Below are 18,534 nucleotides of genomic sequence, written 5' to 3' on the forward strand. Positions count from 1 at the left end.
GGGTGCACTTTATTAAAGCCATTTAATGTTGTTAGGACAGCAAAAGGAAGCAAGAGAGACCCAACACTATGGCAAGGATGAAGGGTATTAAACTGACTACCATTACATGAGCACAGAAGTCACAAATGTTGCCGCTATGATGATGATGAGAGTAACATATGAAGTCGCACTGATTTAAACTGCTTTGAGTATGTCACACACAGTAAAGACCAAAAAGGAAAAAATGACATGAATTCATGAATGTTTAAAATGCCAATTCTGCATGAGAAGTAAACGTGAGGAGGTTATTCAGATTTCATTGAGCACTCTGAAGCCATAATGAGCAAAATAAAATTTCCCTGGTATATGTACAGTAACACACACACTTACAGTAAAGTAATAAAGTGACATGTACTGGACTGCTACACAATTTCATGTATTAACCTCAAAGACTGATAGCTAATAAATTGAGATAACATTTATTAAACAATATTTTAAACAATATATTCATACTTCTGGACTAAAGACATCTTATTAGGTACGAGTACTACAACATACAAGTATGGGAGGAAAAATACAATTGTTCAAACCCCATTAAAACTACTTTAAAAAGGCTTAATATATATTGCTGGTAATATTTTTTCTTTTTAAGAAAATATAAATTGTGCGACTGAAGCTTACAATACACTGCTGGCAGTGGCGCCAGATTCTGTGGTGACCAGCTGGGAATGGGTCATCCGTCAAGGCGCCGTGTGCTGAGAAACTCCCAGGAAGAGAGGGAAAGAAGAAAAAACTAACCAAGAAAGGACAGCTGGACATCACGCGATGCCTGAATCGCTCGCACTTAAACCCAATTGCTGCTATGGTGTTTGTCACGGTGGAATGCTGCAGATATCACAAGATGTGCACAAACAGCAGCCAAACTATAATAAACTCATACAGATACATAAATAAGTGGGGGTGGGAGGTCTTGGAAACGTGTGTTTGTGTTTTGGAGGGGGCGTTGGGGGTTTGGTTGACAATGTGAGGAACAAATTGTAGTGTCCAGTCTAGTCCAGCAGTGAGCAGGCTAAATATTGACTCAGTTGATGTGGTCCAAAGCACGAAGCAGCTCCTCTCCCTGCAGTAAGTACTGACGACCCTGTAAGGGTGCGTTCACCTCGCAGTCGTCGCGGGTGAGGAGCGGCAGGCCGAAGGAGGAACTGGTGGCCTCTGAAGTGCTGCCAAGCAGGCGACTCGCCAAATCTAAGATCGGAAAAGATCCAGTTGAATCTCTGATGTTCAATTTCAAGTCACACAGTTAACACTACTTACAAAAAAGAACTAGTTTATTCACCTGAGGACAGCAGAACGATGGTCCTGGTTGTACCAGACCCTGAAGGCTTCAGCTTTTTGCCCTTTTCAACCTGCTGCTGGAGCGAAGTTCCCTGAAAAATAAATAAATAAATAAATAAATAAAGACGGTCCCACTTCCAGAAGTCAGATTATACCGACTATGTGTATATGCTGAGGACTAACCTGTTCTATAATCTCTTTTAGGTCACTAATTTTTCTTTTGCGCTGTGCATTCTGAACTGCGAGGGTCCTCAGCGGCATCTCTTTCTCCAAATGTGGGGCTCTGCAGCACACAAAAAGTAGGCCTTAGCTATCCTCTAAAAAAGGCCATAAAAATGTAATTTGGCCAAAAAAATTTAAACGTTTAAGAGATGTTACCCATTTGCCAAGATGGTGGGAGGATGAGGAGCATCTACAGGCTCCACAGGTGGTGCTGGGGAAGCTGTGCGACTGCCTGGCGCACTGAAGGGGGAGCTGGGATAGCTGTGGATTGGAGTACTCTCAAGGGACTTGACTGATCCACAAGACAAAGGCTCTCCTGGGGGCAGGCTGAGCAGCTGGAAATCATCATCCATGGGAATGTATGGAGCTAACATCTCCAGATCAAAGTCCTCCGTTTCCTTATGAGGAAACAAAAAATCAAATGGATAAGAATACAGAAAACTGTGGTGTTTATGTGATTCATGACTAACTTAATTTAAAAAAAAAAAAAAGAGTAAAAAGTGACGCTTTTTCTAGATTTACTACCTGTGTGTTGAAGGGTGTTTTGGGCTCTGTATCAATAGCAAACAGCTTCTCAACCAAGTCTAGCTTGAAGTCCGAGTTCATCTCTGAATCCATGGGGAAGCAGAAGTCCAGTGGACTGCCGGGCTAAAAAGAAGAGAAGTCAAAGGTCATTTTTTTCCAATAGATATTACTGAGTGGTTAAAAATATTAACTGTCAATGTCTTATGTTGACAACAAAATAGTAAGTCAGTTTTACCGCTGGGGGCCTGTGGCTGGTTGTGGTAGTAGACTGGGCTGGAGCATAGCTCTCAGACTTTGAATCTTCAGAGTTAGTGCTGGAAACATCCAGAGGCTCACTGGGTGGCAGAGGGGAAAGAGGCAGAACCAGCTTGTCATCTGTGGAGGGAAGCATTACATCGTTGTAGAGAGGGACATCCTTCAGAAGATGGATATCTGATTCTGTACCTGAGGGTAGACAAAGGTCAGAATCGTTTCATTTAGCAAGAAATAAACCAAGTTATGCTGTTTAAAGAAGTTTAAGTATGTTTAGTCGGGTACTAACTGGGGCAGCTGAAGTGCAGGGAGACGATCGTGTCTCCGGCAGCTGGTGCCAGCATGGTGAGGGCTTCAGGCTCTCCCTTTAGGTGGTCATACAGGTTAATCGGCAGCTGGGTGACTGCCGAATCAGTAAGGATTTTGAGTATGTTCATCTTTGGGCTTTTCACCACCTCCTCCTCCTTCTGCACTTCCTCCTCCTTCTCCAGTTCAGCCTTCTTTGGCTGGACTGGAGAGAGCTCGACCTGGCTGATCTCGACTACAAGCTGGTCTTCCTCCTGCTGTTCCTCCTTTACCGGCTTCACATCTGCGGTCTGCTTCACTGACAAGATCAGTTTCTCCTCCTGGATGCCACTACAACAGAGGAAGGACACGATGAAATTATGCTGCTGTAAAATTACTACCAGTGTATCTCAAGTAAAAAGATAATCCTAACCCTTACCTAAGGGTAAGGGTTAGGATTATTGTGTTTCCTCTGAAAGAATGACTTCAGTGAGACTTCAGTGTACCTGAGCACGAAGTTGACACAGACAACACACTGTGGCTGGGAGTTCTTGTTGTTGTAAATGACAGTGGCCTGTGTTTCCACCCACACGAAGCCTCCTTTCTTAGCCAACATTCGGTACTGGCCTGTGCAGACTTGGCCCTTTGCAAACACTAAAAACATCAGGGGAAAAAAAAAAAAAGAAAGAGGAGAGAAAAAAAATTAAGTTAGGCAAAATTAAACAGCTAACATCTGTTTTAAACTTTTAAATCCAATTACGTTTAATATTTTTGTTTATGCTTACAGTTTTGGTGGGTCTTGGTAAGGTGGTCTGAATCCAGAGCATGGTAGTACTCATACACAGAACGGTCCAACAGGTCCTCTGGATCATAACCCATGAGATCAGTGATCCTAGAGAAACAAACAATTTATTTAGATTGAATTCTGTAGTACCTACACTGAGCACTAGATGGCTCTGTGTCACTACACTACAATAGATAGAGCGACGCTGATGAGCGCCAATAGCGAGAACATAGGTTTAAGGAGCTGATTTAGATTTGATCCCTGTATCTTAAGCATATAAGACTTACTCCCACTGGCAAACTAACCTCTCATCACAGTACGTGAACTTCATGTCCATCGTGTGGCGGCTGAGGAAGGTCTTGGTGTCCAGAGGGACCTCAATGTTGGAGGGGTGCGGGATTGGATCGCAGATCAAAACCAGGTAGGGCACAGGTGGCTCCTTTTGCCCGTTGGTGCCCTCTTCGTCCGGGCTGTCATAAACGCGCACGTGACCTGTGCAGTGAAGCACCTGCAGGAGGACAACAGTTGTGTGATGATTATGGGATGTACTTTTGTATTTTGTGTGACCACAACATATTTTTTTTACTTTCAGTCCTTTGACATAATCTGTAAATGAGAAGCATTGCAAATTTAAGTATGTTCATTTCCTTCACACAGTAACATTGTCTGCCATAACTCAATGTAGTTTGCATCATTCACTTTTATGGATGCAAACTAGTTTTCAAACACACTGACCATAAGCTACGCTGACTTTATTCTCCCTCAGTCATCAGCACCTACAAAAATGACATCACGTGGACAGCTGCTTACTAGTCTTGTTTTCATCACTCCTCCCTGCTCTTTAGCCCACAATAGCTGTCATCACGTGGCTTTATTATTGCCAACAGCACAGTGGTCCAGCTCAAAGGAGGCCAGGCTTTATTAAAATGTTCTGTGAAATGTGATTGACTCAGCCAGCGGCCGTGGTGTTGACAAACCGAGATGAACGACGCACATTGGAAACGGCAACACAAATAAATATATTATCACTTATTACATTACTGCTTCTGATGGCAGGTCTGCGAGTGTGTTCCCACCACAGCCTACCTTCCATGTAGCAGATTTGACGTTGACAGTGCGGCCCCTGCTCGTGAGGGTGCACTTCATCCGCAGAAAGAAGCTACGCTCTGTATTTGGCTCCTTGGATTTCTTGGAGCCTGAAATCACAGAAGCAGGAATAATGGAGCCACAATTACAAAAAGGGGGAAGCTGCTTCTTACATGCTGTTTCAATGGTGACCACTTCCATTTATTACTGCCTCTATTTTAAATCTTCATATTTCAGTGTTGGGCAACTGCCAATTTGCATACAGGAGACACCAGGGTGCAAAAGTGGTTGCTGCAACGCTACCAGCCGTTATAAGTGCACATACCATCAGTGTGCAGTGAGTCCAAATCCAAGCAGTACAGAACCACGTGTGGGTTCCAATTAGACCTACTGTTAACAAATTACCAGTCACACCAATGTTATGAACCACAGGTGTAAGCACAATTTGTGATACACCACAATCACAAAACTATAAGCTGACATGACCTCATTGATCGTGCTGACCTCGTGACTAGACAGAGGAAATGATCAATTGTTCTCACAGCTTCTTGGTATGAATTTATCGGCTCAGATTGAACTGCGCTTCCTGCTAATTGGTTGACCTGACACAGTGCTGCGCTCGTTTATTTCTCCCTTCCTCTGTGTTGTAGGTTTCATAAAGAGACACTACTCACCGGGTCTGTGGATGAGCATCTCCCTCAGCTCCTCTTGGTCACAGGGATGTGTGAAGTCAAACACACTGTGTCCAGTCAAGTCAAACTGCAGAGTACAGAGAGAGAGACAAAAATGCTTAGTAACAGTTAACAAATACAGGATCTAACCTTTTTCTAGAAAGAACCAAATTTCAAATCACTTTAATTCCAAAGACACACAATTCAGATCTGTATTTGCACAAAATTAACTGTAGAAAATACTGTACTATATTATACAGTCAACGCAAAAACTCCTCCGCCCTGAATTTTGCACTTTTGTCTCCTCCGATCAATCTCTTGCTCTGTGCTTCTCCCTTCTGACACAGCAGGTCAAATCAAACTAACCTGTGCAAGCCCGAGGCACTTGCTGACATTCTCGGAGAGATAGATCATATCTCCATCCTCGGACAGCACCATGAGAAAGCCCTCCAGAGCTTTTAGGTAGGAGCTGTTTAGCTGAATATCAAGCTCTGCACCTTCCTCTGTTGTTGGCTCATCTAGAGGAGAAAACAGAAGGAGGAGAGGAGGGAGAATTTGAGGTAGAGGGAGGCAGGGGGGAAAAGCAAAGGAAGAGGAGATCAGGCAAATGACTTGGAAATATCCTATTATTATATCACAACACGTTGTTGGCAGAGCTTATTATAAACAATTCAAATTTACACTACGGACCTGTAACTGAAACCTTATGGGGCTACATGACATAAACAACAATGGCTGCACAATTCAATAATCAGAAGAGTGTAAAGAAACACAACTGTGCACCAAGCTGAACTTCTCATTATTAGGTGGAATAGCATACAGATATATACAGATACCTACCAGTGGAAAGCAGTTTTCTCATGCGCAGGTAACTGATGGTGAGTCTCATGATTGAGGCCTTGTCCAGGCTGGAGCTGACACTGTGGGGCAGGGGCAGCTGCTGGGCCAGCTCGTAAAACACCTCTGACTCCTTCCCACGCCGACATCGTGCTGCATCCCTTGATTTCTCCTTCCTGCGCTCTGAGCTCGCTCTGCTGGACAAAGGTAGTGGATCAGCCACAGCTCTGACACATACCGGGTTTGTTATGCACACTGCTAGACCTGACATCCCTCCTTTCTACAGCCTACAGTGTCTAGAGAATGCTGCGGCAGCTGGAGTCTGCAACAAGCAACCTCACGGCCAAGCCACCGTCTAGACCCCCGTCAGACTCATTTACATGCATAGCTATCTGCAAGCATCTTATTGGCTGTTGACCAAAAGAAACTGAGTCCTCCCACTCAAAGTGATTGGCTAGGAGGATAGTCATAGATTCTCCTGTCTCTTGGTGCACGGCCAAGCTACAGTGCAACATCAATCATCATGATGTTTACAAGCCTGGTTCAACCAATCTATGGGGACGAGAGATGACAATACCTGCACCAACACAGGGTAAACACACAAGCACACTAACACGGTGACACACTGCGAGTGACCTTCACCTACCAGGACTAACAAATGATCACAGTTTCTTTCATTTATGTTAGTGGCTCATGACTGCTTCTGCTGACCGTAGCTCCAGTTTCGATCTTACATTTAATCCAGGCAGTGATCGAAGGTCTGCCTAATGGACTCTCAGAGGACTGTAAAGAAAAAAAAATAATAATCACAGGAGCTGACGGTACTTTAAAACACCCAAAATATTTAAAGTGATAAAAATAGATAGCTACTATTAAAAATAAATAAATAAATAAAAATCACGTTCTTGTTTTTATATTCAGCTGGACAGAAAAACATTCAACAAGGCACTGATTTGGTGTTTTATTTGCACTGTTGTGCAATACAGATTCTTTTATGACCACAAACATAAATACACTGGAAAATCATCATCCTAATTGTCAACCACACTGCTCTACTTCAACCCAAATGCATTTAGCTGACACTGGACCAGCATGACAAGGAAATGTCATGGATGGAATGGATGGACGCTCAAAAGCCCTTGGCTATGAAACACACACCTAATTGAAATTGATCTGTTACGCACTTGCAGCGCTGACCAAGGCCATGCTGTTATTTGAGGCTCTCCAACAAGAAAAGGGGCCGGCTAACTAAAATTAGCTTACTGTATATCAAATCACCTGGCAGGGTGTCAGGATGCATTTTTTCCATCAACTAGATAATATGTGCAAACTCCTGTGCAACGTAATTAGTCCTTTGGGGCAGAAGGATTTGCACAAGTCTAGGCAAAGCATTTGTCCCCCAGGAAGTCGCAAACATGGTGCTGAGAGCAAAAAAAGCAGTCTGTAAACATGTGAGGCATCTCCCAACAAAGCTGCACAAACAAAAATCTAAACATGAATGCAGTGACCACTTTTCAACCCAGGGGAAAAAAAGAGAGAGAAAGAGCAAAATCATACTGGATAACAGCCAATCCACACATGTACACGATCTCTTTCCTTCTTACTCCACTCCTCACCCGTCAAACCATGCATGTAGATATAAACTGGAGAATCTTGAATTCTACAGTGAGGAAGCCAGCACCTCTTTAATGTTGGGGGAACGTCAACCCATACCTTCATCATCTGGTAAAACATTTCTATCCTGGAGTAAGTTCGGGATACAATACCCACATGCACAGGGCATGAAGGTCACTGAGTGGTTTGATGACTATGGAAATGATGCGAGTCATATGCTGTGGTCACAGTAACAAATTAAACACTTATGGGAGATTTGGGTCCGGATTGTAAGAGAGGGCTTCATCTTCTTCACCCAAACACCAAAAAAGGGAATATCTTCTGGAAGAATGGTTTCATCCAGAGTTTCTGAGAATTGACTAAATCAGTGCAAAAACATTGCAGCCCACAAACCTTAGTAACACACTTCCTTGTATTATTTTTCCACTTGTCGCCCCTTTTTAACTGTAGCAATTGAAAAAGTATATGATGAAGTAGGGCTGATTGAGTATGACAAAGGTCACAATAAAGATAATTTTGGCTAATATTGATGACAAAAATATTTAAGGTTTCTGAAAGCTCATGCATTTGTTGTTCGTCAAAGTTCTTGAAACCAAAATCTAGTAAAAGTTTTTTTTGTTTTTCTTGAAAGATTTTGATAATCAAAGTCTGTCTTACTCATCTTTACATTAAATGTACTTTTTCTCAGTTTCTTTCTTTCTTGCCAACCAAGAAATCCGAACTCAATTTCCAACTCAAGCCAAAACCCAGAGCACATTCAGGACTTTAGTGAGCAAGTTAATCATCTTCCAAATGAAGTGTGCAGGTAGCCACAGTTATGCTAATGCAAACTGAGCAAAGTGGACAAGCAAAGAAAGAGAGAGCGGTTCTGTTAAAAACAGCCAGAGTTGGGACAAGATAAGGCTAACTATATTTACTGAGGAGACTCCATCTGTTGCATCACTGCAAAGCAGAGGGACATTTGACGCTGAGCATTTTCCATTTACCTCGCTATACACCAGCATAGCGAGGTGTATAGCTCGCTATGCTGGACCATCATAAATGTTGACAAAAACAGCAGCAAAACAATCAAAACAGAAATGAGGAAAAAGATTAGACCAGACTAAAACTAACGCACATTATCATCAAAATACTTTGAATAAAACTAAAACAATATCAAGTGACAAACTGAGACTTTTGGTTGTGTATTAACCAAGAGGAAACCTCTTGAAGATTGTTTATATGTACTGTAAACAGATTTCAAGCCAAGCAGCAGTTACACCCATACATGCATGCAGATTCACCGTTACTATTGTCAATACCATGGACAAATATTTAGAACACCCTCTGTAAACTCTGTTGGACACCGCCAGGATATCTGGTCAAAATAAGAGCAGTTCTGTCTGTATGTATAACACAATCACCTCCAGCCTACTCAATTAATTAGGTCAATTTATCATTACAAACTAAAGGATCACAAATGGTTAACATAGCTTTATACACAGGACACACACTGAGAAACTTCTCTTGCTGAGCAGCTCATCATGACTGAACCATTAGCCTGCCATACACATTTTCTTTTGTAGTTGTATCAGGTCCTCATGCAAATCCTGCCCAAATCAAGCCGACAAGTAATACTGCACCAGAATACAACCCTACTGAATAAAGAGCCATTACAAAGGTTATTTATCTCATTTACCTAAGGCTTCACTGAACAGAACAGTACTGTGTACCTCTTATGAAACCTTTAAAAGCACCACTGATAAGGATACAGTAGAGAAGTAGTAAATTTATAGGTCATAAACAACAGCAGAAAGTTTCTAAAGTTTCCCATTTGGACAATAGTCAAACACCACCTTCACTTTTGTGCTTTTCTAATTCAGTTGTGACACTAAATTCCGAAAAATCTAAAACCGCTACTATTTCATAACCGCCTCCACCATTTCCAAGCTTGAAATCAGCTTTTATCTTTCCCTAGGAACACACAGTTCACTTGATGTTAAAACTAAGGCCACCAGAGAGGCCATCATTATGCAACAGGATTAAAGCACATGGTCATGTCTGCCCAGCTGCCCTCTACTTGCCCTACAGCAGTCACATTTTGTAGTATTGCTCACTTTAGACTTGTTTGTGAATTGGCGCTATTACATAAACAAAATGTATTTGGCTTGTAGCCAAGTGGAGTAGAGTTTAATAGAAAAACAAAACACTCCACAATAAAATTCAGTGTGAACAACGTTAGCAGTTTCCTATGAAACTTGTTACTAGAGGCTGTCCCAATTTTTTTTTTTTTTTAAAAAGACAAACACTCCGTCCTGCTCAGTGTGACACCAAACTATTATATAACCAGCTCTGGAGAAACAACACTGCCCAATGTAGGGAGAAAATCAGAACAGGGCTCAAAATAACTCATTTAAAAGTCAAATTAATCACTTGCATTATAGCTACATGAAGTAATATTTTTGTAAATAGCAAACATACACAAACTCCTGTGTGTTTAGTGTGACATTTTAGCACATTGTATTGGTTTTTAAATATTTTGCACACAGCAGTGGATCAGAAAAGTGAAATTCTATCCAATAAAGAGCCATCTAAATAAAACAAACATTAAACTGAATGAACATTTCTGATGACTGTAATAATACACAGACACTTTATTGGACACACCTTGCTTGTACTGGGTTGGACCCCTTTTTGCTTTAAAAACTGCTTTAATTCTTTGTGGCACAGATTCAACAAGATGCTGCAAATTTGTTTGCTGCCTATTATGCAAATCCTCCCAATCCACCACATCCCAGAGGTGCTCTACTGGACTGAGGAGGTCATCAGAGTACAGTAGGTACAGTTTGACATGACTTGAGCTCTGTCAAATAGCGCATATTCCTGCAAGGTGCAGTCACCAGAAGATAGATACACTGTGGTTATAAAGAGATGGGCAGGGTCAAGAACAATACTCAGGTAAGCTTTGGTGTTTAAACAATGCTCAGGGAAGCCACTAAGGGGTATAAGATGTCTCAAGAAAATGTCACCCGCATTATTACAGCAGCAGCATGAACTGGTGCTACAATGCAGGATGGATCCATGCTTTCATACTGCTTACACCAAATTCTATTGTCCAATTTTTATGAGCCCATGTGAACTATAGCCTCAGTTTCCTGTTCTTATTTGGCGGGAGTGATGCCAGGTTTACAAAGAAAAGAAGAAGAAGAAGAAGGAGAAGAAGAAGAAGAAGAAGAGTAATTTCACCTCAAGTTAAAATAATTTCAACAAGCCATAGTTTACTCAAATCACCTCCATTTGTGGAGCACATCACGAGCTAACTACTACTACAGCTGATTACATTTATTCCATGAACACCCACTGACTCAACTGCAGCTTTGATAACAAGAGCAACTCAGCAGGACTTCTGCGTGTTCTAGTCTGACTGACTCACCAGAAGTGGACGTTACAAATCAACCTCAAACCAACGGAACTTCCTCTGGCTTCCCGTGTCTTTGTTAACCATGCTTTGATTTTAAAACGTGATCAAAGGGGGGAAAAAAACAACTTGGAATCACAACATGAAATGATAAGTTTAAAAAATGGGCCTTTCATAAATCTAGTAGGCTCTTACAGCTTTGACTACAAATATCGTTTAATGTGGAATTATCACAATTTAGCTTATATGCTCCTTCTCACATGGCAAAGATCACTGACTTTACTGTTTGTTCATGTGCGACATGTTGCCCTTCACACTACAAAAGTACAATTACTTTACAGCAAACCATAAAGATATTTGTGACCTAAAGTTTCCAAATTATAAAAGTGGAATATAATATGGACCAAGTTTCATTGTTTATACATCAGGTAACAACACAACTCCAGCAGGGCCTTTCCACTACTTTTCTGTAAAGTGCTTTTTTTGCTTTAAGAAAATCAGTCATCACAATTAAAGCTTTGAAGGCCTAAAGTGAATGTTTATTCAAATGTTGGATAAATGCGAGCCTTCAGCACACATTTTTAACTTATCTGGAAAAACAAAAACAAAAAAAATCCATAAAAAAAAAAAAAACAGACATACCCCCTATGCTTCATATTATCAAGTAACCCAATTTCTTTTTCAAGTTCAGACTAGCCTGCTACTTGAATCCCTCAAGGGAACCAGGAAATTACAAGCTACCGAATTGCTACACACACACACACACACACACACACACTCCTATTGACGTCAAGCCCTAGTGATTAAGAGATGAGACAGAAGTAATACTACAAAGGCACCTCACAGACACCAGCCAGATCTGCATCAAACCAGACTGCACACTGGAATTTTTTTCCAACACACATGTCAACCTTTCACCTAAACTCCAAATTAGGTGACAATAAGCAAAGCCCCTGAATGCAATCTACATTAAAATATGGTGACTGCCTGGAAATGGAGTATTCATTTGTTAAAAATATCTACAGGGTGACCAGCGTTACAGTTACCTTCCTTATGTAACTATGGAGGTAACAGACACACACACACACAACAGTCATGATAAGATCTTAACAACAGCCCGGTGCGCTTTTTAGGATGTTCCATGAAACTAGTTTGCACCCATGTTGAGTTGCCAATGTTTCAAAAAATGTTGTTCTGACAATTGTTTCACCAAACGTTTTTAGAGATCCACCCACCATATTTTGCATCATTACAAATAACATTTTTTCCTTAAAGACAACTGTTTGCATATACACACACAGCAAGCTTTTCTGAAAACAGTGTTATTCTTACTATTTTGCCATCAGCCTACCTGCAGGTTGTTTTCTCTTTCATGACTTTCACCATCTTATGACCACCTTTTTGGGGTTTTTTAATCTCAGGATTCACTCTGTTCATCAGACTATTTTTTGGTCTTGTGACTGCTGTTACGATTATAACCATCTTTTATCCTCTTGTTTGTTTTGTAGTCTAATCTAAGATTTATACACAGAAGCATAATCTCATCACCTGTCTGCCTATTTTAGAACATCTAAGAATGACAGAAAGGCCTGGACGAGTAATCCGCTTGCTGCAGAGTGGAGGCAAGTTATCCTCTTCTACAGTCGATACTAATAACCACTTTTTCACTCAAGCACTTCAATAAAACTCGTGAAAATCTGCTACATATTGCAGTCAATGCAGACTGTCTGGCTGGATTAAGAGTTTACAAATAATCCCTGTGCAGTTGAGTTGTATTACAGTCCTACACATTTTATTTGTTGTGGGAAAGTAATGGTTGCAGTGGCTAGATGTTAAGGATTTCCTACATTTAAAAATAAAGGCTCTGGCCACCAGACCTGTAATAGAAATATGTTAACCACTTTTAAGTAAGGTTTACTTATAAATAATGCCAACCTTAAATATTAGGTGTTATTGGCTTTTTTGTTTGACTGATTGTTTGTTTTTGTATGCACTGTAAGGTGACATAGACTGTTTAATAATGTGCTTCTCACCGAGAAAGGCCCGTTTGGGGCCTGGAAAATCTTCTTTTTCCATCACACACCTTTGGGCTCTGATAACTTATAATAGCCACACTTATTTGTTTTTGTTGTTTTTTGTTTTGTTTTGTTTGTTTTACCTAACCATTAATGAATTAGTTATTTTTTAAGATACAACTCAACTTATTTATGTCAAAAATGGTTTATCAACTTTCTCTTGTTCTACCACACAGACCTCCAAATGAAGCCTTCAATTGGGCTTCTGTATAAATAAAAGTTACTAGCCACTAACATGATATTATGGCACTCTGATGATTATTAAAGTTGATCACTCTGGTGGGGGGGTGGATTTTGTGCAATTGATATTGCTCAGTATTGAGGGGGTACAGTATATTCTACAAGGCCTTCCAAAACAAGATAATTATGCCTACTTCTGCTTTTATAGTTAAGCACAAATTAATATGCGGAAATCTCAAACCAAGGCCTGCTCCCCCCCCAAAAGCCTCAACGTTTCAGCAGAAACCGCACACCACACTGATCACATGAGCGCTGGCAGCCTTTCACTGAAGTGTCAAGGTTGGCACCTAAAGTCCAAACAGTACACCACCAGTGATACACTATTAATAAGCTATACAATAAGCAAAGTGTCACAGTCAAAATAAATGTAAATAACGCTGATGTTGCATGCAGGAAGTCTTAGCAATGGTCACAAACAAAAACGTTGCTGGCTAAGTAGCACTTATTTAACGCAGATTTAATCTAAGTAAAAAAAGAAGAAGTCTAGATTGATGTAAAGGGTAGTGACCAGTTGATGCTGTTTACCTGTTAACTCGACATTTTTGACAGTTTTTATCAGGTTGACCTACATTTGTAGGCTAGCTGCGTTAGCCATTGCTAACAGCACCGCTAGCCGACACATTTTGACGAAACACACCAAACTAGCCTCTAACCTTGAAAAAAGGCCACAGTGTCGCAGGTCTCACAATAACCAAACGTTAAATAGAGACACATATTTTCCAGTTATGCTTAAAAACTGGGCACATACGTAGCATTAGCCGGCACTGCTCTTACCTCTTCTTTTCGGGTACAGTTCCTGTGTCCATTTCAGGACGAAAAGACCTGTGTGGAGTCTCTCTATCGGTATAGAGCTGTGTTCGGGCCCGTCAAGAATGAACCAAAATCCCACGATTTTCTACCGATATCAGTCCGTAAATCCTTAAGTGGATTGCATAAGAGTCCTCTCTTTGTGGATTTAGTTTAACAAATCAAACTCTCGACCGCTAAAAGCAGATCCTCCGTCGACTTTCCTTCAGAAATATTGCCACGCTGGAGAGACGTTCCGAGACAATGTTGCTTCAGAGTAGAGGTGTTCACTCCTCCTCCGTTCCGCGGACGCGCAGTCACACGCTTCTTTTCTCTTTTTTTTTTTGCATCGAGGACGCGCACAGGAAATCCGAGCGTCCCACCGACAAACGACAGATTGCTGTAATTTTCAAGAAGATCCTACAACAGCGAGACATACAGCGACTGTTAATAGCTAAATATCACTCTGAGGTAAATAAACACATGTAATAAAATAAAAAAGCACTGTTTTAAATAGTGTTAAATGTAGAGCTCTTTACAAAAGCTGTTCATAAACAGTCACAGTGAGTTATACCACAAATAGTGTCACAGCACTGTATTTAAGCCTAAACAATAATATCATTATGCACCAGTATTTTTATATGCAGTTACAATTCATTACAGGCTTTTTAGCACCCAACAAAGGACTGACATTAACAAAACTCCTCAGTGTTGTAACATTTTGTTTGTTTGTTTTATAATATTCGAGTTTCTTTGTTCAAACAAACAAACAGATCAGAATCACTGCTTTATTGTGCGTTGATGGTAAGTTTACTGTTGTGTCGCCCCTTGAGTCTGAGCCAGGAAAAATTCTGAAATGTTATTAGACTTCAGAAGTTAAAAAGTTCAAGGGCAGATGAGGATTTCTTTGGTCCTGGAGGCGGGCTTGGTAAATTTCCTCCACTGCTCTGGATATTTCTGTCCAATCAGACTTCCTTCACCTCCTCCTTCACCCTGTGGAATTCATTTTACAATGAAATCTGTGATTCAGTTTTACTTTGCAAATGAAAAATGACAGTAAAAGAAAAGCAAAAAGGAGGAAACTATGTATGAAAAAACGTTTTGGTTAACTGTAAATAACTGGACTGAAAAATAACTAAAGTAATATTATGTACTTAGAAGAGCTAATTATGACAACATAATAATGGACACCAAACGTCTTTCACTTTAGTCTTTTCACATTGCTACAACACTGTATGTACCAATAAAATACAAATATATTTACTAAGTCTGTATTTTTTACTTTATGGCTTGTTAGTTACCTCCACAATGTGTTATAATCCTTTTAGTATAGTGTAAAAGCCTCATGTCTTTATATTTTGTTTCCAAGGAGACCGACTTTCTTGTAAATTTTAATGTGGTCTTGAGCAATAGCTCTCCAGGCTTTGTGAAGGTCTTTCCAAGGTTTTCCTTGGACATTGGCTGCTTTTTTTACTCACTGACAATCCAATTGTTATACCTGACCATTTTCAAATTGTTTTCAAATTTCAAATTTTTATATTGCTTTGTTACTAACAGCCTGTAAGAAAAACATGTTGTTGTTTTTTTGTTATTTTTAAAGATTCATCTGTTAAAAATGCCAAAGATAACACAGTTTGATGGGCACCAAAGCGATGATTTCCAAAGAACTATTTGCTGAAAACTTGGTATATCATAGCAACAATATCTGAAAGCCATGTCCTTAAGAAATAGGAAAAATTCTGCAAAGACCTGACACAGGACCTACAGAGGATTATCTGACTCCTCAGTTGAGTCACGTAATGTTCACTGAAGCCTCATCAGTTTCAGTGGAAGGGTCAAGAAGCCATTGTTAAGGAAGAGAAATAGGGAGAAAACGCTGAGATGTGCCAAATTACATCAGTTGTAACAGGTTGTATGTAATGTTGAATCGAAGATTAAAATTTTGGGTTCAAATGATCATTAGTTTGTATGGAGAAGGTCAGGAGAGATCCATAACAGTGAGTGTCTGCATCCATCTTTTTGAACAGTCCTCTATACCAACGGTTCACTCCTAAGATTGTGTTTAACAAATACTATCCATATTATAATAAATAATAATAAAACACATATAATGAAAATGGTAGGGCGGCACGGTGGTTAGCACTGTTTCCGCACAGCAAGAAGGTCCTGAGTTCAATTCCACCATCAGGCCGGGGTCTTTCTGTGTGGAGTTTGCATGTTCTCCCCGTGTTTGCGTGGGGATAGGTTAATTGGTTAATCTAAATTGCCCATAGGTGTGAATCTATGGGCAATTTGCCCATAGGTCTGTGTCTATGTGTTAGACTGGCGACCTGTCCAGGGTGTACCCTGCCTCTGGCCCTATGACAGCTGGGATAGGCTCCAGCGACCCTGGAAAGGATAAGCGGATGGATGGATGGAAATAGTAAGATATTTTTAAAACTCAACTGAAACCAGAAAATCACCTCTGAAAGTAACTTAAACTAAACTTATGTTTACTTTGGGGGGGCAGGGATAGCTCAGTAGGTAGAGTGTTGGCCCCATGATCGGAAGGTCGGTGGTTCAAACCCACCGAACGGCTACCCTGCGGTACCCCTGAGCAAGACACTGCCCCCCGGGCGCCCAATGGCTGCCCACTGCCTCACTGATTGAATGGGTTAAATGCAGAGAGGAATTTCCCCAAGGGGATCAATAAAGTATACGTTCATTCATGAATTTGTAGACTAACGATTCTGTTCTCAATCTCTAAAGCACAGAAAAAGTTAGTCACAGGTTAGTTTATTCTTTGTGTTGCCTTACAATGCTACTAGGTGAACACATATTGTTGCATCTGGTCACGATAGTTAGACAAAGCCTTTGCAGTGACTTCCCGTTAGATAAAGGGTGTGTGGCACAACGCCCCTGAATTGAACTTTATCTTGACGGTTCATATTGATTTCATCGAACAAACCTGGGAGGGTTACATTTTTATTCATTACACAAGGCAAAACGAGAGAGAAAAGTGTAGAAATTGAAGTTAAATCCTGATAAAATCCTTTATTACTAGACCTAGAAACTAGAGAGACCCGAGGAAATTAGTTTAAAGTAAACCATGCATGTCTACATAGGATTAATTGTGTGTGGGGGTTTTTATATGCCTATTGCGTCCTTTAAATGTAAATCTGATGGATTTTTTTTTATAACATAGCTGTGCAATATGTTAGATGACTGAATTCATTTCATTAAGTGCTTTTAAATCTAAACTACGAATCCTTGAGGCCAAGTCCATAACATGTAACTGTTTCAATTAGATTGATTGTCATTTTAACTGACTTTTTTATTTTTATTTGAATTTTATTTTTTTATTTTATTTGTATTCTTTCACTTATTGTTGCATGTGTGTTGTTGCTGCCTGTGTTTGAGTAATTTCTGTAACTGTGAGACATCTGCTGCTGCCCATCTTGGCCAGGTCTCCCTTGAAAAAGAGGTTTTTAATCTCAATAGGATCTTCCTGGTTAAATAAAGGTTAATAAATAAATAAATAAATAAATATGTGCTTTGGCAACACTAACTGAGCTTATAGGTTTATTTTGCCTCATTATGCTACTATTCAACATGAAAGTCAACAATGACCTTTCACTTTAAAATTCACTTAGCTGTTGGAGATCCTGTTTACTTATCTCCATACTGTAATTAACATTATGATATCGGGAAGTTGAGAGGTGGTGTTAGCTACACCTTTTTTGTTGTACACTTGAGCATAAAACGTGCCAACAAACAATGCAAGATTAGCCTTTTGTAATGCGTTTAGTGCGAGCAACAAAATGAAGACATTTATATAAGAATGCATTAAGGAAATCCTGTTGTGTGATAACAGCATTAACACAGCTCTGAAAGAGAAGTGTTGAAATGCAAAAGGAAGATTGCATTGTCATTGTTATAAAAGACACCATCTGATAGGAAGCAGTTTTCTTTGTCTGAATCACTTTACGTAAATTCTAAGAGTTTATGAGTCATGATCTTATATTAACTATAGGTCAGAGTGAATATGAGGCCATTATCTATTCATTTACTGACAAAAATGAAGCTATTGATTTATAGATTTCTATAGGGAATTACTTATGTGACGTCTGTGCAGAGAGACTTTTTTTCCATTATCGGTCGCTGCTTTGGGGGTTACCAATCAAATGCATAGGACAGCAGGGTCGAACACTTATTCAATCAGTCATTGCAGAGACCCTGCTGGCAGCTATCAGGAAGTCTCAGTAATGAACGCTGAAGGAAAGCTCGTAAATCTCTCCTTCACTGAGACACTACCTGGGGAAAGCTGCCAAACTGAGGCACAACAAAGGATAAACAATAAGCAAAGTTGCTTAATCCAGTGTCCTATGCTTTATATAGCACATGTCGACCGCTGTTGTTAGGGAAAGCTTAATGTAGATTAGTGGGCTGCTGTAAAGTCCACATCAA

General features: G+C 40.2%; 1 protein-coding gene across 2 annotated transcripts; it reads right to left on the bottom strand.

Annotated features, from left to right (window-relative positions):
• Positions 1-3: 3 nt before the first annotated feature.
• On the bottom strand, positions 4-14,379 carry hif1aa (hypoxia inducible factor 1 subunit alpha a). Of its 2 annotated transcripts, none has more exons than XM_040041609.1 (15): positions 14,077-14,379; positions 5,980-6,173; positions 5,506-5,657; positions 5,143-5,227; positions 4,469-4,578; positions 3,688-3,890; positions 3,384-3,490; positions 3,105-3,252; positions 2,603-2,949; positions 2,297-2,505; positions 2,062-2,184; positions 1,693-1,934; positions 1,498-1,597; positions 1,316-1,406; positions 4-1,224 (listed from the first exon to the last, which is right to left on the bottom strand). In XM_040041609.1, the coding sequence occupies exons 1-15, from the start codon at positions 14,106-14,108 to the stop codon at positions 1,061-1,063; spliced, it is 2,307 nt and encodes a 768-aa protein (XP_039897543.1). In that variant the 5' UTR covers positions 14,109-14,379; the 3' UTR covers positions 4-1,060. The 2 variants fall into 2 exon arrangements, with proteins under 2 accessions (XP_039897543.1, XP_039897544.1); XM_040041610.1 differs by having other exon boundaries at positions 5,980-6,170; positions 14,077-14,378.
• Positions 14,380-18,534: the final 4,155 nt, after the last annotated feature.

The sequence above is a fragment of the Simochromis diagramma genome, unplaced genomic scaffold, assembly GCF_900408965.1.
Source record: "Simochromis diagramma unplaced genomic scaffold, fSimDia1.1 OVJJ01000304.1, whole genome shotgun sequence".
Lineage (NCBI taxonomy): Eukaryota > Metazoa > Chordata > Actinopteri > Cichliformes > Cichlidae > Simochromis > Simochromis diagramma.